Source organism: Mesoplodon mirus (genome assembly GCF_964341445.2).
Source record: "Mesoplodon mirus genome assembly, chromosome: 1".
Lineage (NCBI taxonomy): Eukaryota > Metazoa > Chordata > Mammalia > Artiodactyla > Ziphiidae > Mesoplodon > Mesoplodon mirus.
The window spans coordinates 230,884,115-230,908,846 of NC_138976.1; the positions used below are offsets into that span (position 1 = coordinate 230,884,115).

The window sequence follows — 24,732 nt, forward strand, 5'->3', positions numbered from 1 at the left end:
TATTGTTCACCGGTTTATTAACTGATTACATATCAACATGGGATTTCTGTCCGTGTGTCCTGTCACGTCAGCAAATGCTTGCTTAGAATTTAATGGCAGTTCCATATTCCTAACCTCCTGAGATGTATGTGTGTATATTTCTTCCTGCATCTACTCACGAGGTCCTTGGAGATGGAATGTGTCGTTGAACGTATCCTTTGGGTTACCAGACGTTTCTTGTTTACTGTGTGTGTTTGGTGAGAGAGAAACACACCCCAGACCTGGTGTCTTGTCAGACCCAGGAGCACAGGGCAGTGAGCTGGCCCAGGGTTTAAGTCATCCACGGGGCGCGCTCCTGGGCACCGTGATTGATCTGTCGCTGCCGAGGTAATGGTGGGCCTGCCCTTCGGGGTCCAGCTCCCCCCGCACTCCCTGCGTGGTCGCTGGTGGCGTCTCTGTCGTCCTGGGGGCGGGTCTGTCCCTCCGCACCTGCCCTCCCAGAGGGGGCTGCGTCCGCGCACCTCTGCTGCTTTCCGTTTCCGGTGTTTGCTCGCCCGGGCTCCCCTTCCTGTTGGGGGAGGGTCGGCCTCTCGCCGTCCCCGGGCTGTACGCCGTCAGCACCCCCCCTCAGTGACGGTGCCCCCTCCCTCCTCCTCTCCTGCCAGAATCCCCAGGGCCACTCGCTCAGTCCCTGCGGGCATCGCCCTCCGGGCTGCCGGCTAGCTGCTGTCCTGCTTTACCCTCCCGGCGACGGTGACCCCTGCCATGATGCTTGCTTCTTCCTTTCCCTGCAGAAGCCCCCGCCGGCCCCCACCTCCACCCCCACCTCCCTGGTCTCCTCCTCGCTGGCGGCCCTGGGCGCCGTCGCCCCCTCCTGGCCTTGCATGTTCTTCACGCTTCCTGCCGTGTCAGAGCCCCCCGCTGGCACGGCCTGCAGGACTTCCACGCTTGGCTTGCAGGGTGCTTTTGTTTTAATTAGTTGTTCAGATGGAAAATCAGGAGGTTTTACATAGGCTTAAATGTCTAGCTTTCCTTTAAAAAAGAATCAGCTGACACTGGCAACAGCTGAAGACAGAGAGAGAGGGGCGGGGGGGAGAGGGGGAGGGAGAGAGAGGGAGGGGGAGGGGGAGAGGGGGAGAGAGGGGGAGGGGAGAGGGGGAGGGGGGAGAGATAGGAGAGGGGGGAGGGGGAGAGATAGGAGAGAGGGGAGAGAGAGGGAGGGAGATGGGGGAGGGAGAGAGAGGGAGGGGGAGAGGGAGAGGGAGGGGGAGGGGAGAGATGGGGAGGGGAGGGGGAGAGAGATAGGAGAGAGGGGGGAGAGGGGAGAGAGAGGGAGGGAGAGATGGGGGAGGGAGAGAGAGGGGGAGAGGGGGGAGGGGGACAGAGAGGGGGAGGGGAGAGGGAGGGGGAGAGATGGGGAGGAGGGGAGAGAGAGGGAGGGAGAGAGTGGGGGAGAGGGGGGGATAGAGGGGGGAGGGGGGAGAGAGAGGGAGGGAGAGAGGGGGAGAGGGGGGGAGAGAGGAGAGAGAGACCCTCCCTAGGTCGCTGAAGCGTCCACCGTTGCTGCCGGCGTCCCCTGACCTCTCCTGCCCCAGCTCTGCAGACACATGGCGGCACAGCCCCCGATTACTGCTAGAAACCCAGGCGCCGCTTCCCTGGTCCTCTTCTCTCCCAAGTCAAGGGGATGTTTCTCTCCCCACGCCCAGCACTGCGCCCCGCTTATAACAGTCGCTCAGAGAAAGCAGGGGCGAGGGGAGGTCTCCCCGAGCTTTAACTCCGCTCACCGTGGACCCGAGGTCTCGGCCTCTGCCTACTGTGAAGGGGGTCTTTCTGTTTGGTGTTGAGCAAAGGCATTTGTCCCTTGTGTGGGCGTAAGACTTTCTAGATCGCGAAGTCCAGCCTCATGTGACGTCTGAGAAACAGGAGACACGCCCCTGCATCCCCCCCGGGCGACGGGGCAGGTGAAGGACAGGCTGGGCCTCGAGTGACAGTGACAGTAAACCACGTTCGTGGGGCGCATCGCAGGCGACAGGCGCTCTCCCCGTGCCCCCTGGTGCCCAGGACAGAGGATCCCGTCCTGGTGTACAAACCTGAAGCCAGGGCATTCGAATGGCCCCCGCTGTGCCTCAGCCGGCTAGGATGGGGGCCTGAGACCGCCTGGGCCTTTCACCTCCGGGCTCGGACGGTCCTGTCCTCAGCTCCCCTGAAGCAAACTTCTTTCAGGCTTTCGATGACGTGCTCCCTCCCTTCATCCCTTACATTTCATAGTCAGAAACCCGGAAAAGAACATGCTAGCGTATTTATTTTCCAGTCACCGGGGCCACCGGAGGGGAAGGTAAGGGACTGGTCGGCGAGGCAGGTTCTGCCGAGCGTGGGCTGGCAGTGCTGTGTTCCTGGCCAGCGGTTCGGGCCCAGGACGCTGCAGAGGTGCGGCACGGAGGTGCACGGAGCTGTCCTTCCCGTTCCGCACGTTCTTTGCGCTTGATGAACTCAGGAGACGGTCCCCCCCACCCCCCGCCGTGAGCCCCTGATGCCCCTCCAGGGACAGTCTCGCTGTGCCCTGTCCCAGCTGGGATGCAGGCAGGAGGCCAGTGCCCAGTGGATGGCAAAACTCATACCAAACAAAGGGCGTACGTGTCTCCGTAACTTTATACTGGTTCCATGCTGAAGGGATAACATTTTCCGTATGTTCAGTAAGATACGTTATTAATTTTACCTGCTGCTTTTTATGTTTTAAAATGTGGCTCCTGGAAAGTTTCACATTACACGTGTGGCTCTTGTTCTACTTTGGTGGGACAGTGCTGGTCTTGAGGCAGTGCTGCCTTCCCTCGATGGTTCTGAGAGGCCAGCACGTCTTTATTCGTTCAGCACATCTCTGCAGACGCCTAAATGGAGCTGCTACCTGGGGGGCGCTTCCGGATCCATTACAGAGGCTTCTGACTACGCCCTTCAGTCTCTCCGTTTATTCCTCTGCTGTGGGGAAGTCGCCTTTTATGAATGAAGACTAAGCTTGCTTTTGTATTTAGATCATCCAAAAACAACAGCCTTGTTATCCAGATTGCAGGGAAGGACGGAAGACTGACAGAAAAGCAAATCCCCCATTGCCATCGTGTAAAAACAGTTTGCAGAGGAGTGTAACGTGAGGCAGACACTCATCTCTACTTTGTAGGGGTGGCGGCATGAATTGTCCCTGGGGACTGGGCACTGGGCCTGGCAGTGCAGCAGAGGGTTCTCCCTTTGACCCTGGCTTGTGAAGGTGGCTTCTCAGAGCTGGCAGGAGAGGATGGATGCTATACAAGCTGCTGGGCCACTGGAAAAAAGAACACACTGTCTCTGTTTCAGTCTTTACACAAAAACAAACATCCTCGTGGTTCAAAGACACAGACGGACAAAGGGAGGAACCATAAATATACTAGGAGAAAAGTGATTTTATTTGTAAAAATGATTGTAGAAAAAAGATTTTTAAAGCATGATGTTAGCTTGAGATGCCATAATGGAAAAGGTGAATAAATTTGCACATCCAAGAAAAATGTATATATGACAAACATATCAAGTTAAAAAACAAATTGGAACAATGTTTCTAACTTAATGGAGATATATACACATTCATATACATACATGCATACGTAGTATATTGAAGAATGATTTTTGTACTTTGAAGAGAGCACTTATAAATCTATAAGAAAAGTACAACTCAGTCGAAAAATGGACGAAGTGTGGGAATAAGGAAATCCTAGGAAAAGAAAAAAGACGCTTAATCTCATTAATAGAGAAATACAAATTAAAAGAAAATACAAATTACCTCTTCAACTGATAAGAGTTTTTAAAAAATAATTGATAACACCTAATATTGTAACTGATAGATTTTAAAAAATGATTGATAACGTGTAATACTGTAACTGAGAGAGGTAACACCTAACACTGTAACTGATGGAGATTTTAAAAAATGGTAACACGTAACACTGCCAACAATGTGGGGAACAGGGACTTTTTATTCGCTCTCAGAGATGGTGAAAATGGACACGTTTTTGGAGTGCAATTAGGCACTATCCTTCAAAAAATGCTTTAGGCTACACTTTGACCTGTCAGCTTCCATTTTGGGAGTTTGCCTTGCAGATATGGTTGTTCGGGCAGGATGCACAGAGGGGGATGCAGCGGGTACCATGCGACCAGCCTGCTCTGTTCACGGGAAGGGCTTTTCATGAGTTGCTGTGAGAGGAGAGAATGTACGTGCTGCTTGGTTGCATTTGTGTTAAAATTAATCAAGCAGGTGCTTAGTTAACAACATCTACATAGGAAGTACATGGAAGGGTATGTTCCAAACTGTTGAGTGTGAGAGAACTGGGACACAGGTCGGCGGGGGAGACAGAGGCAGAACCTGGCTGAGGCCCATCACTTTTTACTCACCATAAATCTACACTATTTCCTGTTTAAAGTAATGAACATGTATTACTTTTGTAACATATAATTTAAAGTTTTTAATCTGCCTTTTATTGAAAAACCATCATGTTGAGGAACAAACACCCCAGTGGGTTATGAATTAGAAAAGGTCTCTCTGCACAGACCTACTATGTGTAGCCTCTGATGCCCAGAACCTAGAGGCCGATTCCTCTGCAAAGCTTTATATAAAACGGTGACTGTTCAACTTAGTTCTCATTAAATTTTTTTGCTCTCTTTTAGAAAAATTTAAGTACTGTATTTTAAAAAGACTGTATTCTCTTTAGCAAAGAGGCCAGCTGCACACACAGAAAATATCTTGATGTTTCTTAAATTGCCTTGTTATTACTGTTATTATGTCAGTATTTCCTTTCTCGTGTTTATTTATGCTTCCAATAGTTCTCAAAGACTAATTCCTTCTAAATTTCAGGGTTTCCCAAAAAGGGACATTTACACTTTTAAGATCAGCAAATCCTGCAGGCCCCTGCTTTCTGCTCCAGGCTGCTGAATTACCTGGTATCCACCCTGAGTCTTACCAGCTAGTCCTCACCCAGGGCTGGGAGGAAGGTGTTTTAGGGCACAGATTTGTTTCGTGGGTGGACAGTGAACTTAGGTGTTGTGACTAGAGAAGGTCATGGAAAGAAAGCCACACTGGAGCTCGTACAGAGTTCCTCGAAATTCCATGAAAAGCAACCGGGTCCTTGCTTTCCTGTCAAGGTGAGCTCACCCGGGAAGGAGGCATGCCCAGACCCCTGAGCTCTGGCATCGCAGTCCTGGTCTTCCGTCTCACTGGGTGCTGGCTTTGGGGTGAGGGGAATGAAGGGACTGGTCTGTCTGCTCCAATTTCAGACCCTCGTCCCCAGCCTGTGCAGGAACAAGGACCCTCGCCCCACACAGTCTGCTGCTCCAGTCCTGAGGTCTGGGCCACTCCTGCCATGAAAACAGAGCCGTGGCCTTGCTTCCTTGGGCATATGATTCTCTTGGGGCCAAGGCAGCATTGTGAATACGGGGTCTCCGGGCCAAACGCCGCCCCTTCCCAGCAGCCCAGCCTTCGTCCCTAACACCCGTTGGAGTCATGATTCCCCTCCCCCTGCCCCTGGCACTCGGGCATCGCCCGGCATTACTGGGGCGTTACTGCCTGCGAGTCTTGAAAGTTTGAACGTGGGTAGAATCCCTGCGGTCTGAAGGGGGGTAGGCCTGCGATAGAAACGCTGTCGGGTCCCGTGACGGCGGGTCCCCAGGCAGCCGCAGGAACCCTCTTAGTCGGTTTTCATCTGGAAGCACTGCTTCAGGGCTCAGTCCCCAGCTTCCCGAGCCGCTGGTGCCAGAGCAAGTGCACATCTTTCAGTATCGCGACAGGATTTCCATCCTTCTGGGAGGACGTCCTCGTCCACGGCTGGGGAGACACAGCTCTAAACCAGTTAGGTGCGAAAAGAGCATGTGATGAAAGAGGCACGTGTGCAAAGTGCTGGGATGGGAAGACCCCCGCTATGCTTACTGTTTCCCCAGTTCTCTCCGAGGAGCTTATTGTTTTTCATCTTAATGGTTGTTAAGAGGTTAAACTACGCCCGATGTTTCCCGTCACTGTACTGTCTGGGTAAGTACAGATGCGGCTGCTTGTCGTGCAGGCTTTCTAGAAATGCTGTGTTTGACCTCAGGGAACAGAAACTCCCTGTGTTCTTTCTTGCTGGCGTTCCCAGCCCCGTGGGCAGCTTTTGACAAACCGTCGGGCCCCAACTTTGCACTCAGACAGCTTTTCAAACAGGCCAAGTTCGCTTGGCAGCAAGGCTTGGATTTCAGGCCTCGACGTGTCAGGACTCAAACTGTCAGCTCAGGGAAAGCGCAGGCACGCGATGTTCTAAAGTAAAAGTGATCAGGAGTTTCTGCCGACACTTCTGTGGGGGCCCCCCCAGAACGGGGAGGTGGGGGCGGTAATTCCCGTGGACGTGTGCCAGGCTCACGGTGGCGGCCGTGCCCGTAGTCACCGCCGGCAGCTGCCCTGCAGGTCCGGCTCTGAGCGGAGCCCAGCCGTCACCCAGCAGTAGAGGCCGCCCTGGAACCACACGCCCTGCCCCCCACGGTTCCTGCATTTCCTCAGGGGCCGAAATAAATCTGCATTTGTTACTGGCAACGTTTAACATTAGATATTCTGAAGGTTCTTGGGGGGAAAAAGATGTTCTTAATCCTGCTGGTGTTGCATTGGAATTGTTTGTCCTTGGTTTAGCATCTCTCTGTGCTGTACGTACAGTGCAGTCCTCGTGTTGAGAGAAACGACGTCTCACGTGGGAACAAAGGGGTACTTGAACCTGCAAACTTTAAAGTGATGGTGCTCAGCTTTAGATACAAGGGTGTGGAGAATACCTGTCATCTGACCTTCTCGTGTCCTCTGCTGGTTTGCAGTTTAACTCGGCGGCCAAGCAGCTGATCGAGTGGGACCAGCCTCCCGCGGGGGGCATTGGCGCTGGGGAGGGCGCCCCGGCCGCTGCCCCGAGCAGCGCAGCCCCCAAGCAGCCCGAAGCCAAGAAGAACACGAAGAAGCGGCACTCGTTCACCTCCCTGACCACGGCCAGCAAGGCGTCGCAGGCCACCCAGCAGCGCCACTCCATGGAGATCAGCCCCCCGGTCCTCATCAGCTCCAGCAACCCCACGGCCGCCGCGCGCATCGGCGAGCTGGCCGGGCTCTCGTGCAGCGCCCCCTCTCAGGTACCCGCACCGCCCAGCCCCGGGGCCACCGTGGTGTCAGCCTTCGGGGGACCGCAGCTCTCCCAGGGCAAAGCCCTCTGCGTTTGTGCGTGGAAATGGGATGGGGGGGAACCAGCCTGGATGTCCCCAGGTTGGCTCAGTCACCTCCAAAGGGCAGTGCGGCAATTACAAGATGACTCCAGTCAAGCTGAGTGCTTTCCCCACCAGGCCCCCATTCAGCGGGAAACTAGAAATTGGCCTAGCGTTATTTTTTTAACTCGTTATTCCAACAAGACTGCATGGCCTTAAGACATAGCTACGTGTTATTCTTGTGTTTATAAAAATACACACGATGATTGGGAACGTTGGTAATTCATCTGGCAAACAGGTCTCGAGTGCCTTCTTACAGATGCTCTGGGTGCCGTGCACGCACCGTGTACCCAGGATGGAGAAGACATGGGCTTCTGTGCGTCAGACCCTAGTTGTGGTCAAACTGAGCCCCGGGCCGGGGGGCCACCCAGGTCCCAGGCGGCTGCAGTTACCCAGGCAGAGGACAGCCGTGTCCTCTACCACCAGAGGCCAGAGAGCTGGGTCCTGAGCAGCCTGCCGCAGCGGGAGCGGGAGACACTGCTTTCAAGTCTTGTGTTTCATCTTAAAATTCATGCAGGTTTTATATACATTCCACTGTGCTTTGTAAAAACAAACATATACTGCACAGGTTGATGTATGCCTGTTTTGGACCACGGAATAAAAATGTGCAGTGCAGCATTTGGCATTCCTTACCAAGGTTATCGAAATGCCCCTTGACCCCGTCCTACAGGTCCACACTGGATCTCGTAGTTTCTGAATGGGATTGTGGCTCAGCAGCGTTATTTAGGTGGTGTGGCCGTGGCACGTGACCCTGCAGGGGAAGTAGGACATGGACACGCACACAGAGATACACACATGGACACACACACACACACACACACACACACACGGAAGAGGGCAGAGGGCAGGGGGCTTTGTCTGTTCACTGCTGTTCCCAAGCGTCAGACAGACAGTAAGCAGCGTAAACATTGGTTGAGTGAGTGAGTCACTTGGACAGTGTACAGAGGAGAGCCAGGAAGGGATCAAGCCTGTGGAAATAGACACGGTTCCAGGTCTGAGCAAGGAGTACGAGGGGGTGACCCTGGAGGGGTCAAAGCTGCAAGGCCCCCTCTGAGGGAGGCTCTGACGGAGGGGCTGGTGACGAAGGCTCTTCCCTATGGAAAATCGGGTCGCGGGACTGTGTTTTTCATTTTGTGACCTTAGCAGCATTCACAGTGACATTTGCTTGAAATAAAAGGTGAGCTTCTGCTGGGACTCGGGGCGGCTCAGCAGGGCACAGACTTGGAGGTGTGGACAGCCGTCTGTGGCCGTGGAGAAGGTGGAGGGGAAGGCGGGTCACCCAGCGTCTGTCCCAGAGACCCCGGTGTCAGGCATGGCGCCGGGCGTGGGCACGGGAGGGCGGGGCTGTTTGTGTCTTGGCCGCAGTAGCTGAGGAAACGGGCTCCTCTGTTTCCATGAAGACAGCCTCCCCGTGTTCTAACAGGTTCTGTTCTCAGTGCTAACATGTCGCCTCAGGGAGAAGTTATTTCTAGAAGAGATGGGAGAGGTTTGCAGCGCTGCCTGGGTTCTCCAGCCTCGGCTCCGGCACGCACACCCGGCCCCATCACCGGGCACTACGGGCCACAGTGACGCAGGACCAGCCCAACCCAGGACGGACCTGCTGTAGATGTGACGGGCCCTAGGCTGGATGTGTCTCCTGCTTTGGGCCTTGTGTCCTTCTTGCTTTTGTTTCACGCGGTTTGGTTGCTTTGATGAGAAAATCCAAACCACAGGGCCTGCAGCAGTGAACATTCATCCTCTCGCACCCGAACGAAAGCCACGTGGAGGGGGTCAGGCCACTGTGATGTCGCCTCCGGGTCAGCTCCCCTGCCCGGGCTCGTCCTCGTGTTTCCGGATGGCACTTAGAGAGCGCACTGTCACATCGAAATCCTGCAGGACACAAGGGAACAGACAGCTTGCTTGCTATCGTATCGGTGACTCTGGCACCGTCAAATGCAAGAACTGGAAGGTGGTTTGTAGGCTGTGCCGTCAGGCAGGTCCCCAGCACAGGTGTGCACAGATGTCTGTGATGGGCGTCTGTAAAGCACGTGGTGTCACAAGCAGCTAGGCGTCGGTCTGCTCCTCTGGCCGCGCCCTCGATGTTTCGTGCCCTCTGCCAGCTGCAGGAGAGATTCATGATGTTCAGTGCTTGGTAGCATTTTTGTGTTGCCGGCAGCTTCAGGGGAAGCAGGAAGGTCCACCCACTCCTTCCTCTTTGCTTTCCCCGCTCTCCACATAGCCCTTTCCCGGGGAGGAAGCCAAGCCAGTGTGCAGCCCCACGGGAGGGAGTGAGCACAGTAGGAAGCCAGGCTGCCCGACCTGCTCAGGGCGTTCGTTCTGGACCTGCCCTGCTCGGCCCGGTCACTCCTGCCGCTGGCTTCTGCCTTTAGTCATCCTTTGGTGACTGTCTCTTCCTTTACCCGCGTGGAACTGGGGCCTGCAGGGTCCTTCACATCCAGGGCCGTGTGGGCAGAGACCCCAGGCGGCCTGTGGTCTACCCCATGCCCTCACAAGGTGACTGTCCAAGTTCACGGGCTCGTTTGAGGTCATCACCCTGCCTCCCGGTCTGGGGCTCTTGGCGAGATGTCAGACACTAGTGAGGACTTCCTCCGCGGCCTGTAGGGTCAGGCCCTGGAAGCTGAGTTTTGGCAAGGTTTTCCCACCCGAAGGTTCCTAGGTAACAGCGTGCACTTTGAACGGAGGCTCATTTGTCTTCGAAAAAAGACTTGTGTTTCCTGTGACGCCAACTTGCATCTCAGAGTACGTACTTGTCCTCAGAGTATGTACACAAACAGTTTTCTTGAATAGGATAGCTAGAGGCCACTAGGTTTTATCCTAGGATGAAAAATCCATGTGCGTCTCATTAGAAATTGCGTGGAAATAGACTTTGGTTCACAGGAGAGACCGAAACTGAGGTTTGGGGGGGAGCCTTTGTGGAGGTGCCCCCTGGCTCTGCTTAGGTTCAGTCAGTGTATGAGCCGCCAGGTACAGCTTTACAGGGATGTGGATTCCACGTAGCTCAGACTTGACCTGTGAAAATCAGCCGTGTGCTAGGATGCTGGTTGTCCTTGCCTGGCAGGAAATGAAAGTCCTTCAGGCCATCTGGGAACTGATCTCTGAGCCTCTCTTTGTCCTAATAATCTTTTTCCTAATTATTGGGATTGAGGAAACTAGGTTTGGGGTTAAGTTTTTGTTACAAAAAGCCCAGCAGTTTTGGTGGAACATTGTTTCCTGGGGAGACAAGGTAGCAGCCAGCCTCATTCCTTCAATAGTGGAGGAAGGACTTCCCGTGTGTGCAGGAACCCTCGCCCTGGGTCTGCGGTCACACCCGGGGTGCAGCGGGCGCGAAATTGATCAGGTAGCCGAACACCTGCGAAGAAATGACCTGAGTAACTTTCTTTCTAGTCAGTTAATCTTAGGTAGTGTCGTAGATAACACACCCGTTCTTTTTTTTTTTTTTTTGACTTTTTTTTTTTGATGTGGACCTTTTTTGTTTTGTTTTTTGCCTTTATTGAATTTGTTACAATATTGCTTCTGTTTTTATGTTTTTGGTTTTTTGGACCCGAGGCTCATGAGATCCTAGCTCCCTGACCAGGGATCAAACCCGCACCCCCTGCATTGGAAGGCAAAGTCTTAACCGCTGGACCGCCAGGGAAGTCCTGATAAGACACCTTTGAAAACAGCTAGTTTGGCTTGACCCTGTTCCCTGAAATGTTTTGTAAATAATTGCCTGCGATCGGCAGTCTGGGCAGCTGCATTTTAATTATGCATCCCCATGGAAGGTACAACAAGTCATGAGAAATGATCCTGGAGATGGCACGATACCTTAAGCATGTCGTGTAGATTTAACGAGTTGGTGGACTGGTGAGCATTCAGGACAACCCACCGGGACAGGATCCTCGGGAAGGTGTTCATGGGCTAGTTGCAGGCCAGGCCGGTCCCAGCAGCACTCACGTGAGGTAGCGGCCATGGATTCTGTATGTGAAATGTCGTCGTGACCAGTGTTTGTCACGTGGCTCCCTGGCATCTAACACACGTCAGGGCCTCAGTATGTTTGGGCTGGATAACCTGCAGGGGATTCCGCCTTCCCCCAGTGATGGGAGCTGCGGGTCTTGGATGTTTAGCTGTGACTCGGTGCCCGGGGCTTAGCTGGTCTCATTTGTTGTGCGTGCGTGCTCTTTTACTCACTCTTTTTTCCTTGGCAGGTCCACATAAGTACCACCGGGTTGATTGTGACCCCACCCCCGAGCAGCCCGGTGACCACCGGCCCCCCGTGCACGGTCCCGCCAGAGGCCCCCTACCCGGCCGCCCTATCGGTGAGTGTGCACCACCGCCTCCCGCCCGACCCCCACGCCGGCCGCTCACAGGTGCACAGCCCTGTGGGCCGGCTGCCGCCGTCCTGACACCACAGCTCACCATGACGCTTGGGGAGGGTGGGGTCTCTATCTCTCATTCTCTCTCTATTCATTTTAGCAAAAAATCACAAAGTCTCAGGCCGGTAGCCAGCGCTTTATTTTAATGGCAAGGGTCGGTGGCCTGAGGCTACAGGAAGAGCTCCGGGAAGTACTTTTAATTTTCATTAAAGGTCAACCTGATGTTCTGAAGGCTTATTAACCTTTGCTTCTTTTGGGTTTCTAGACCAGGCGTGTTTATGGAAGTACTGAGGGAGCTGGGATCCTAGAGGCCGTGTGGTTTGCCTCGGGTCACGCGATGCGTGGATTCCTGTCTCCGATTACAGTTCCCCTTTCGGGCTCCTGGTCTTCTGTTGGTCTGTGTGACTGGCCTCCCTGGAGGTTATCAGATGTGTGATTCTCCAGAAAGCCCCGCTGCCTGCAGACAGAGTCTGAACAAAACTGCTGAGTGCTTTCAGACAGCCTAAGGGGGAAATTAACAGGAAGAGGGAGGGCAGTCCAGGGAGGCTGATACAAACAAGAACTCTGTGGGGAGAAAACTGAAAAGGAAGAAATAAGAAATTCAACCTCGGGAAGCAGGGACACAATTAATTCACATTCAGCCATTTCATCCCAGGATTATACAAGAGAGCCTGCCTGTCCAGCAAGAGGACGGTTTAGTAACGCTGCGTCTATGCCAATTCCATTTAGTGGAAAACTAATTATAAGCAGATCTGTTGCCTGTCACCCCGGGAGATGTCTAGATCTCAGAGTCCCTGGTCGGCTGGCAGGAACGCTTTGGATTTAATATGTTAGGTTTAAGTGGAAAAATCTCGGCAACATGTGCCCTCTATCTTTCATCAACCCGGCAAGTATCCTGTTTAAAGTGTGAAACCTTTCCCAGGACTTCGAGTGCGATCGCAGCAGGCGTAGGCGACGTGGTGGGAAGGAAACCAGGCTTTTCCTGGTGTGGATTTTACTTTATTTTATTTATTTATTTATTTGTTTGTTTGTTTAGGCTGCACCGGGTCTTAGTTGCGGCGTGCATGCAGGATCTAGTTCCCCGACTAGGTATCGAACCCGGGCCCCCTGCATTGGGAGCGTGGAGTCTTACCCACTGGACCACCAGGGAAGTCTCCCGGTGTGGATTTTAGGTGATAAATACCTCTGCTGGACTAGGACATGAACATTATTTCTAGCACTTTTTTCATAAGTTGAGACTTTTTAATCTTTTATTCAGAGTGGAATTACGAGCATGTTGTCCTGTACATCTCACAAGTAACAGTTAAAATGTTAAATATCTAATAATAGAAGCAAAACTGGTATTACATCTCTCTCATTCAGACATCAGATTCTTCATGGCAGGGAGGGTTTTTTTTCCAGCTGATTCTGTGAGGGGAGGAGGATGCAGAGCTTGTTCTCGTGTCCTGTGCACAATATGGCAGAAGAACTTGTGAAACAGGTGCTGGGTGATCCCTGATCCTCTGGACCAGCTGAGAGGTGTTTAGCTACAAGATGTCACAAGGTAGCCAGGTCAGGAAAGGCCAGATACAGTCCATGGCCAAGTTGAAATCAGATTGCACCCAACAGTGTGTAACCATAACTAAAACAAGTGTGTGGGGCTTCCCTGGTGGCACAGTGGTTGAGATTCCGCCTGCCGATGCAGGGGAAACGGGTTCGTGCCCCGGTCCGGGAAGATCCCACATGCTGCGGAGCAGCTGGGCCCGTGAGCCATGGCCGCTGAGCCTGCGCGTCCGGAGCCTGTGCTCCGCAACGGGAGAGGCCACAGCAGTGAGGGGCCCACGTACCGCAAAAAAAAACAAAAACAAAAAAAAACAAGTGTGTGCATTTGTGTGTGCACTTAAAGAAACAAAATTAAATGATGTCATGTTCTCAGGATAGCCAAGACATACTGAGTCCATTGTCGCCCGTGGTGGGAGGGTCCGGAGGGTCAGGGCAGGATTCTGGACGTAGGGACGGGACCGCCCAGCTTGGCAGCGTGAGAAGCAGAAGTCAAGCGTTTGGAATCGGCAGCAGTTCTGACGACCAGAATGGGGACAGGATACGGACAGGACCTCCATGGCGACCACAGAGAAGGACCCTGGCATCTCAGGAACCAAGGCCTCTTGATCCATATCAGACCGCCCTGAGGGCGGCAGGCACACAGGACGCTTTCTCGTTCGTGAAGCCCTCGTTGAGGGTCCGGTACCTCCCGTGGACAGAGCTGGGTGATGGGGACACAAGGACAGCGAGACGGTCTCTGACTCTGCAGCCTCGTGAGTTCTGACAGCAGCCTCCATCCTGAGCCTCCGCTGTGCCCGGGGCGCCGGAAGGGCCGCTTCCCTGACCTGCTGCTGCTGAGAACCCCTCGGATGTCGTTTCTGCAGAGTCAGCGAACGGTGCGTGTGTGTCTCTCCTCACACGTCAAAGGCAAGTGGTGAGAGAAAGTCCATTCCCAGAGAGGTGGCTTTAATCTACCAAATTCCTAATTACAGCTCCCTTCCGACATCACCTTCCAAGCATCTGTCTGTGGCATTTTTAAATATACTCTTTAATTTTTTTTCTTTTCTTCATAGCTGTGCCCACGAGTGGCTGACTGAGTTCCAGGGAGTGTCCAGACGAGATGAAAAACTCACTTTTCCATCTTGTTAATTTTATTGAATTCTGACCCCTGAGTGTTTTTCTGAATCGCTGGTTATCAGTGCCTCCATTTTTCTGTTTCCTACTCGTTGTTTAAAAAAGGCACAAAACTGCAGTGATCGCACACATGTGGCCGTGTGCAGGCGGTGACGCTCTGGGAGTTGGTGGCACCGCTGCCCTGAGGAGGGATGACCAGCCGCGCCTCCTGCTATCCCCTCGGTGGCCAAGCACGTGTGTGAGTTCACGGCACAGGAAGACCCTGAGAGAGGTTGAAAGTGGGTTCATTGGAATCGGATGTTCAGGAAGGAATCATGATGGGATTGGGGGGTGTTAAGTGGTCTTTGCTCAGAGGACCCAGAAATGCCCAGAGTCTATGCCAGCGGCCACTTTTCTGCCCTGGAGAAGAGGGAGGGGCACACGTGAGGACACACGTGAGGACACACGTGAAGGACGGTCGGGAAGAACATGGACCTTTTACCGTCAGAACCCGCGGCTCTATCCAGGCAAAGCGCTTTGCTGGTCAGCGGCCTGCAGCCCTCGCCCAGGGTGAGGACCTCGTGGGGCTCGACCCCCAGGCGCCTTGGGGCTGGGTGCAGGGAGGGGAGAGAGGAGGGGGCCACGGTCTGTCCGTGAGCTCTCACCGTCCACTAGCGGATGTGGCCCGTTGGTGGCCTGGAACTGGTCGCACATACAGGACACTTCTTTCTTGGAGGGAGCCCGAGGACGGCCCTCAGAGACTGAGCCGGGGCTAGAATCTGCGTTTCTGACCCCAAACCCTTGGCGTCCTCCACGGTGTAAAGCTGCCTCTTCCGAGGGATCAGTGGGTCGGGGACAGAACCTGGTCAGGGCGGACGTGACCGTGTCCCACAGCAGACCCTGCCCCCCGAGCCCTGGTTTTAAGCAGAGTATTATTCAGAGACTGTCGTCGTGGCCTCAGACCACGGCCGCGTGGAGAGGGTAGGAGGGTCTGGATCTGCAGAAGCACAAGCAGAGGCCCGCTTCGGCGACAGCGCGGCCGACATCCGGTCCCCTGCGTTGGACCCCAGAGGCCCGGTCCCGCTCCCCTGGCCCTCGGCCCCTCCACGCGGCTCAGCACAGGCCCGCTTCCCACCCCTGCTGCTTTAGGTCAGTGTCTGGTGCCGGCGGTGACGAGCGTGGTGTTGGCTTCTGAGCACTGTCATGACCAGAGGTGTCCTGCACCCCCAGCAGCCCGCAGGTGCCTTTGCTGCGGCAGGAGGGTGTGTCCTGGCCCCCGGCGCCCAGCCGTGCGGTGATGGGAGGACGCGGTCGCTCCCGCGTGTCCACGTCCCCACATTCTCTCGGCGTGGGGTCTTCGCCACGCAGCCCACGGGACCTCCTGGCCGGCCCGGCCCTGGACACGCTGGGGCCCTGGCATCTGACCGGCCCCAGAGGGCAGCCACGCTGGGGAGCCTGAGTGTAACCGCTAGTCTTTCTGTGCGCTTACCCCCCCACGAACGCACACACACACACGTGTACCTTTCTCCGAAGATACACAGCCCAGCAGTGGGGAGAAGTCTGCCCAGTTTTACCAGCACCACCCGTGAGAGAGAGAGCTGCGTTCTGCCTGCAGCACCACCTTTGGGACCTTCGAGACCCTCCTCCCTCGTGCCAGATCTCAGATGCCTCCTGACTCACTCTTTGTAAAAGTCACCTACACCAGACATTCCCTTACTGCATTCTTTAACTATACGAGGTGATGTGTTCTTATATTTTGTCCCCACCAGCGTGGCCTGTGTTTTTATCAGCTCCCTAGACTGTCTTTCCTTTTTTTTTTGTCTTTTTCCGCATCGGGCCAGTTGAGCACAGCCTCTGTTTCACCGCCATGAAGGCGCAGCAGTTTTTCTCGGCTCCCTTTGCCGGTGGAATTCTACTCCGAGAGCCGAGTGGGCCCCTGGCCCTGCTCTGAGTGATTCCAGGGGTGGGTGGCCTGGGCTCCTTTTGTCTTCTGTGTCACCTGCCCCCCACGGCTCCGCGGCTCTGAGGTGAGGCCTGGGGAGACTGGAGGAGATGACTCAGGGGTGATTTCGTGCCCTCCGGCTACTGTTCTGTTCAGTGTCCTTGCCCAGGACCCGCCCGGGTCAGGTGCGCTGAGCCTTCTACCAGGATTATCTCGATTTGTCTCCACTTTGTCTCTGAGACCAACGGCATAAGTGCTTGGCCTTCTCCTGGTTAAAGGTGGTAAAGGCTGCAGGGCCCGTGTGTGCCTCCCCGGAGCTGCCCCGGGGCGCAGGGCGGCCTGCTCTGTGACTGTCGCCACGACCCCACCCACCCTGGGACCGCAACGCGCAGTTTATCCTGCACTGGGTGTCCTGCCGCGGCTGCAGGGTGGAAAAAGCCTTCTCCGAGGTCGAGAAATTAAATACAATGTGTAAAACGGTTGCAGCGTGTGTCTGGAAATTTGATATCCTTTTCTACTCAGTTGATTTTGTTTCTGGAACCGTGTACGTTAATAGGCAGATGAAGGAAACGTTGATGAGATTGAATTTTTTTTCCCCCAAAATAGAAACAAATTGCTGTTCCCTGTGTTTAGAAACCGTGGGGTTTTTTCTTCTTTTAAGCTGATGTGGAGACGCCATGCACACCTCCCAAGGGGCAGTCTTCAGCCTCTTTATTTCTCCTTTGATTCGGTGTTTACGTGGAATGGTTCAAAGATTTGGGGAGGGCAGGCGAGGTAGGGGTTTGGGCAGGTCTTTGTGTGCCTGTTTTCCCAGGAGTTTCGGTACCCAGACCCTAAAGAATTATCCGGGGTGTATAGATCAGAAGGTAACAATTGCTCCATTGATTCTGAAAAGGCACCGGAGTCCTGTCGGCAGAGCCCATGAAGGAAGCAGCAGGTGCTCACGGTGTACTTGTTAAAGATTACCAGCCTCGATAGTCCTAAATTTCAAAAGCTGGCAGAGCTAAGAAGAGAATAAACAAAAGTAAAAACAATGGCCCAGTGATTGTGGCTTGCTATTGTGTGTGGTTTTGGGAAACCAGGCATCAAAGGAAATTTTCTTTTGTGGGGATGGTTTGCAATACAGTGCAGCTAAATTGTTTTCCGTGGTGTTTTAAGTTTCGCGTTGCAGAAACAATCACAAGTTAATTCCTAGCGAGCAGGGTGACATCATAGCCGCCCCCTTGAAAGGCGTTCGGGTCCTGGTCCTGGTTTTTGCACTTAGAAGTGCCATCAATGTTAAAATTACACGCAGTTGTGTCATTTTTTTTTCTTTCCCTTCTCCCAGGTGTGATGACTTACCTGTTTGGGGAAGGGGTCACTGTGGCTCTAAGATCCTAAAGGGTAACAAAGAGGACTCTTTTCCAAGGAGGCTTTTGCACAGGGCAGCTGCTTCTGCTCTGTGGATTCCACCGATGTCTTTTTTCACGGGTTTCTGATTCCTCTTCCCTCCTCTTTGCCGTGAAAGATGTGCATAAATCATTTGTTTCTTCTTTTTTGTCTCTCTCTCCAGACTATGAATCCTCCTCTCCCCCCGCCCCCTCTCCAGGAGGCCACCCCCATGGGCGCTGTTGCTGCTCCCGGGATGGGCTCCAGACCCGTGGCCGGACCCAGTGACCAGACCACACACTCACGGCCGCAGACGCGCCCCAGCGTGTAAGTGCGGCGGCCTTTCTGGCCGTGGACTGAGCCCAAGCAGAGACGCGGGGAACGGCTTTCTGGGGGTCGCTGGTGCCAGGGTGGTGTCGTATGCTTGGTCGTGCGTGTCATTCATTAGGAAACAGAAACTAAGTAGGTCTGAGGATGGGCCACCGGGCAGCCGGCCTGCTGAGTGCGGGTCTTCCCGGCCTTCCTCTGCCACTCCTGCCAGAGCTTTGTCCCCACCTTCGTCCCCTGCATAAGGATGCTTGGGAACAGGGAGGGGCTGAGCAGAGGCCAGACCTAGCAGAGTGTGCGTGTGCAAAGCTGCAGGCCCCCTACAGTGAAAAGTCTGGACATTATCCCGTTCAGGGGCTCCCCGTGGCCGAATGCAGCTCGGCATTGGAGGCTTTTCCCCTGTGTGGACTGACCCAGCAGGCGCTCGGAGCCTGGTTCACGTGGCCCGCCGAGCTGCGGGCTCCACGTGTCGGGGCACAGTCCCGTGCACGCAGGAGCTGTTGGGGGCTCTCTGCGATCTGCACTTGCCTTGCCTTTGACTCTTGCAAATTCCGTGTCTACCCTGGCTGAGCTCACAGACGCGGGTGCGGCCGGCCTTCGGGTTCAGCCATGTGCCAAGCTCCCCAGCGGGATTTTGAACCATATTTTCCTGCCGGGGCTGCTTCCCAACTCTGACCGGGGCCATCTGAAGGGCTCAGTTTTCCCAGTGGGCACCTGACGCCCCACAGCAGGCTTGCACCCTGGCAAGCTGCATGAATTCCTTCGCACCCATGAGTACCGTGTGGAGGGGTCGTCGCCTTCACACCGGGAGGACCAGGTGGGCAGTTCTGAGTCAGGAGGCCGCTGTCTTTTCTATGTAGGTGGCAGTTCAGTGGACAGTGACCAAGGCCACTCACAGCTTAAAGGATTGTACTTTCTGTTTACTTTTGTGTGAAACATCCAAGGCTTTGTGCCAAAGAAGAGTTTTGAGCATCTTGGGGTCTGTCTGTTACTCAGCTTGAAATCGGCTGTTTTTTCCTCTTCTAGGTATGTTGCCATTTATCCGTACACCCCCCGGAAGGAGGATGAGCTGGAGCTGAGGAAGGGGGAGCTGTTTCTCGTGTTTGAGCGCTGCCAGGACGGCTGGTTCAAGGGCACGTCCATGCACACCAGCAAGATAGGGGTCTTCCCCGGCAATTATGTGGCCCCCGTCACGAGGTAGGGCTCTGAGTAAGTGGTTGCTGAGTCCTAAACAGAGAAGCTTTGTCCTTTCCCATGGTTTTCAGCCTGTCCAAGATTCCTCCTCCCATTACAACTGCTTGTTACACAGCCGACATTTTAAAGATCCCTATCTGTATTTGCTGAAATCCCTTCTAATTCTCAAAATTTTAGCTTACTCTTCACATGGATATATGTGAAATTGTAGGTTTCTACCAATAAATGTACTGGGTTTTAAATTATTTGCTTTAAGTTACATGTGAGAAGACTCAACTACACCATTTTCAAGCGATATTATTAATACTCTATGTGATGCTTACGAGATGCCAGACACGCAGATTTCTAGATGCATCACACACGTTAATGCCACGTCCTTAAGCAGCTGCCTGATGTATGTGCTGTTGTGATCCCCACTCAGCAGCTGAGCCCGTAGAGGTGGAGAGGTTAAGCAACTCGTCTGAGGTCACCTGGTGAGGAGGTGCTGAAAGCCAGCCGTTTATTCCAGTAGCTTGGCCGTCACCTCTGAATTCTCACAGTTATTTTCTGTCGTACAGTCAGAAACAGAATTCCTTCAATATGACACAGCTCCTTCACCCTTCTCAAATGAGGGCAGTCTTGCTCCCCAGGGGAATTTGGCAACGTCTGGACACATTTTTGATGGTCACGATGCAGGGTGGGGGTGCTACTGGTCTCCAGCGCACAGAAACCAGGGACGCACAGGACACCTGCAGGGCACGGCACAGCCTGCGCAGAAAGGAGCTCTCTGGCCCCAAATGTCACCAAGGTTGAGAAACCGTGTCTGAGGACAGTGGGAAGCAAGAGCTTTAGATGTATAGATACATCGTCTTCACTTTATTTAAAGGTAGTCCCCTCTCTGGGCACTGAGGAACGTAGCTTTGGAACGAACGCAATGACCTGTAATGGCATTGTCGTTGAGGAAACCCCAGTTTTGGGCCACCTGGCTCTTCATAAATGGGCCAGCTTCTCTGTGTTAAATCATTTCTCAAAGTCCCTGATTTTAAGTAAATAGTTTAATGAACTGACATGTTGTCAGCTGTTGGCCTTGATTCAGAGGCTGGCCAGCAGCCTAATCAAATGAAAATCATTCTGTTTGCAGATGGTGACAGAATGTTAGCTTTCATTTGACTTGCACATTTTTCATCACTATAAACCTTCTTCTCGGTATATGTTAAAATCTACATCCATATCCAGAAGATGGCAGCTAGATCTTCCCTCGTGGGAAGAAAACAAACAAAAAGCCACAACAACTAAGGGAGATAAACCAAGCAACAACAACAAATCAAGTTAGTGAAGGAAAACATTTTCATAAGATTCAAATACAAATTATCCAAAAGTCTCTGGAGAGAAGCTTACTGACAGTAAATTCTCTGTCATTCCTCATAGTAAATAATAAGGAGGCTCAAGTTAATGAAGTATTCTGCTTGGTAGAAAGTTACTATAGAATTGTTGTTTAAATGAATTTAGAATATTAAAAAAATACGTTACATAAAACTACAATGAACCTAATTTAGTTAAATTCAACCAGTAAATATTTGTAGCTGGCTGTACCCCTATAACGGTGCATGTACACGAGGAATGGAAAAGAACCATTGCACATAGCCCTGCCTTCAGGGAACTTTTACTGAGTCAGGACTATTTAATAAGGAATTTACTAAAAAATAGGACATCGTACTTTGTAATCAAGGGTCATAGAAGGAGGAAATCCACCTGAAACAGTAGCATCCTGAGGTCTTAGACCTGAGCCTTTGGCCAGGCTGCTGGGAATGGCAGGATTGAAACGTGAATGAGGTTAAGGTAGTTCGAAGGAAGCCAGAGGGGACATTGCAGATTGTGTGCACACACGCACGTGTACACAGAGCAGTTAGGGAGGAGGGCAGGGCACATGAACACAGCCGTGTCAACACAGACACTGTCATCTAACAGACCGGCTTCTCCAGGGCCTGGAAGCTGGTGGGGATGTTTAGCTTCAGGCGGGAGCTGAGACCAGGAACCATATGTCCTTGAGCAGAGTGACGCGTGATTTTCTCCGACTCCGTTTCCAGACCGTTCTCTCCTCAGGGCCACTGTTCTTTGAATCTGCGCTTCTTACCCTTGGGCATATGGTTCCATTCACTTCCTAACGTGTTCTGTTTTTAAGCTCTGCATCGTTTTTATGGTTGTTAATTGTTCTGTCCTCCTGTCTTGCTGATGGACTGGGCTTCTGTTTCGGCAGGGCAGTGACCAGTGCTTCCCAGGGTAAAGTCCCCATGTCGACCACTGGCCAGACAAGTCGAGGGGGGGGACCGGCCAGCCCTTCCCCCGCAGGAGCGCCTGCCCAGAAGCCCCCGGGGAACGGCATGGCCGGCGGTCCCGGGGTCCCCACTGCCGTGGTGTCAGCAGCTCACATCCAGACGAGTCCCCAGGCCAAGGTCCTGCTGCACATGTCTGGACAGATGACCGTCAACCAGGCGCGCAGCGCTGTGAGGACAGGTAGGGGGGCCGGGCGGGTGGCACCGGGAAGGGGGCCCTGAGCAACATCAGACCTTTTACAACAGATGCTGAGAAGGACAGATGGAACTTTAAAATAATGAATAACGTTAGGAGACAGGCAGGCACAGTCTACTCACAGCTACTTGACTCCGCCTGCCTGGCTCGTGAATTCAAGCCTGATCTACAGATGGGGAGTCTGAAGGAAATTAGGTGGACCCTAGCGATGTCGATAGTAGTTGAGAATGTGACTTCTGTGCTCGAGATCAGATGATCCTGAATCCCACCACTGCCGCGGCGCGGAAGCCTGAGGATCGCCGGGCTGAGTGTCTGGTATGAGCTTCACCACATCTCTGCTTCAGACCCAGCCGGACCTTGAAGAGCTTTCTTCTTTCTACAATGTTGAAAACCTCCCAAGAGTCTTAGGTAGCAGTGCTGGAGAAAACTGTTCAGTTCTATCAGAATAACCAAAGGGAGGAAAATGGTTACTGAGAAAAGGGAGAATGATGATAATAAAAAAAGCTCTGGGGCCAGCCTGACCTGACCCTGTAGGGGTGTCGCTGGGTCCCTGAGTGAAGTGGGCTTGCAGGCTCTCAGCAGACGTGGGGCTGACCCGGGATCTGGAAGGGTGGTGTCCAGGGGCCTCGCCAAGACTAAGTAAGCGCTCTTAAAGCACCGTGGTTTCTTACCGCTGTGACAGGCGCGCTGGTCGGCGCGGGGTCGGCGAGCAGCACGCGTCCAAGTCACTCTCTGCTCTTCTCTCCCATTCTCCAGTCTCGGCACACAGCCAGGAGCGCCCCACGGCGGCCGTGACGCCCATCCAGGTTCAGAGCGCCGCGGGGCTGCCCCATCACCCCCTGGCCTCGCCCCAGCCCCCTGGCCCGATGGGCCCCCCTGCCCACGTGGCTGCTGGCAGCCTGGGCCGGGTCGGCGCCCCGCTGGCCTGCACTGCGGCCCCGCCGAGCCTCCCCGCCGCCTCCCTGGAGACCGAGCCTGGCGGTCGCCCAGTGACCATGCTCCCCGGGCCGCCCACCTCTCCCGACAGCGGCTCAGCAGCCAAGCCAGACAAGGACAGCAAGGTGACCACCCCAAGGGTCTGCCGGGCGACCGGGGCCGGGCTCTCTGCAGTTAGACCCTGGTGTGGGAAGCTGGGGTCTGCCTCCGGGGGCTTCCACCCCACCCCCTCACTGACCTTCACTCCTCCTGTTTAGTGGGCTTTGCTTCTGGTTGACAGTCCTGCAGAAATGTACTTAATATGCTAAGGGCTAGAAACGGTTGATCAGAAGTGTTACTTGTGGCTTCATTGTTCCTACACTACGTTTGATTATAATCTGTGTGGATAGTTTTTCTCTTGACTTGAAATACAGGGGGGAAATTATTTTCTAATTTGATACATCTTTTTAAAAGATGTGTCTTTTTAAAAGATGTATCTTTTAAATACATCTTTTAAAAGATGTATCTTTTTACATCTTTTTAAAAGGCTCTCTCCTTTGGGCCTGAATTTGAAAGAAGATGTAAGTGGGAAGCTGTGTTTGAAAGACTAACTTCTGGTGGCGTTTGGAGACAAGGGAAGTGCCTGGTGATTAGATGTGCACAGAAAGGGCAGCATGACAGCAGATGCTGCGCAATTGTATTGTAACCGTGACTTTTCCCCCAGTGTTCGTACCTTTTCCCCAGAGCTGGCCTGCAGCTCTAGGGTCATCACCAGGTTCCGTGGTCATGTATGTCGCTCTGTTTAAATGGTTAGGGAAGCCTGTAAGCGGGGGTTTGTAAGGAAATAAACTTTACAGGCTACTAAACAGTTAATATTTAATTGTTGAGTTAACATGAGTGTTTTTGCAACAGATTGGTATCTGTTCAGTGTCTATAATTAACTACGTTAAACTTGTACTCAAGCTGACATGGTCAACTTTGTCAGCATCTTCGGAAGAATTATTTTACAGTTTAGATTTGAAGGTTCCAGGACGGTGTGTCAGGGCCGTTGTCACAGAGGAGAGCAGACTCTTCAGCCGCAGGCCTCCCAGGGAAGGATTCATGGAATCTCTGAGGCTGAAGCACGTCTGTGCTAGACAGAATAATGGCTCCCCCAAGGATGTCCATGTCCTGATCCCTGAAGTTTGAGCATACGTTTCCTTACATTGCAAAGGGGGTCTTATGGATGGGATTAAATTAAAGGTTTAAAGGTGTTTGAATTGTCCACGTGGGCCCAGTATAACCTCAAGGATCTTCATATAAGGGAGGGAGGAGGATCGGGGCCCGAGGAGATGTGAGGTCAGAAGCAGAGAGCAGAGTGTCCTGAGGAGGGGACCGCAAGCCAGGAAATGCAGGCAGCTCCTGGAACCTGGAAACGGCAAGGAATCGTTCTCCCCCAGTGCCGCCAGAAGGACCCAGCCCTGCTGACACCGGGTTTTTGCCATGAAGTTTGGGGTGATTGGTTACAACAGCAACTGATAAGGCCCTTATGTTTATCCTGCTGAGTCCCCATCCTTGACAAGTGGCCACTGGCCTCTGCTTGGACCCCTGTGGCCCCCCTGCCCTGGTTCCACAGCGTCCTTGCTGTCTTCAGGCACCTCCAACTCGGAGAAAGTCTCTTCAGCACACACCTGTCTTCTGTGACTTCAAACCCTTGCTCTGTGTTTTGATGGGCTACATAGAAAATGATGATCTCAGTTCCTTGGTGGTCCAGTGGTTAAGATTCCACACTCTAAATGCCAAGGGCCTGGGTTCAGTCTCTGGTCCGGGAACAAAGATCCCACAAGCTGTGCAGCAGGGAAAAAAAGAAAGAAAGAAAGAAAAATAATAGTCTCCTTTGTAATTCAGGGTAATCTTCTTTTTTGAAAGGCTACGCTCTACGGTTTTTTTCCCTATTCCTCGTGTCACAGATTTCAAATGTCCCTTTCTAAGTCTGCCACCTCATTTAATGTTCCCAGCTCACTAAAGAGACTGTCCCAGTCACCCTAAACTCAGTGACCCCATGATTAGCACAAGTGTCACTTTGCCCCCGTCGCTCCATCCTGCTGCCCAGGACATCCAGGGGCAGCTTGACGGAGGCCAGATGAGATCGGAGCGTCTCTGTTCTTCCATCCAGACTGTTCCCCGGCTGCCCCATTGTTTGTGCTGTACCTGACTGTAGCCAGCGTCTCCTGGAAGAGACGCTTCCTCGGTCTCACTTCTTTG

The 24,732-nt window shown here is 53.3% G+C and overlaps 1 protein-coding gene across 3 annotated transcripts in view; it reads left to right on the forward strand.

The window, feature by feature from the left end:
* The window catches only part of SH3RF1 (SH3 domain containing ring finger 1), a 147,724-nt gene that overhangs the window by 105,652 nt on the left and 17,340 nt on the right, over positions 1–24,732 (forward strand). For all 3 annotated transcript variants that reach the window (XM_082625124.1, XM_082625122.1, XM_082625123.1), the window contains exons 5-10: positions 6,817–7,119; positions 11,433–11,543; positions 17,729–17,871; positions 18,898–19,068; positions 21,302–21,558; positions 22,330–22,634. In XM_082625124.1, the coding sequence (XP_082481250.1) occupies positions 6,817–7,119; positions 11,433–11,543; positions 17,729–17,871; positions 18,898–19,068; positions 21,302–21,558; positions 22,330–22,634 (1,290 nt within the window). The remainder of the gene's footprint in view (positions 1–6,816; positions 7,120–11,432; positions 11,544–17,728; positions 17,872–18,897; positions 19,069–21,301; positions 21,559–22,329; positions 22,635–24,732) is intronic.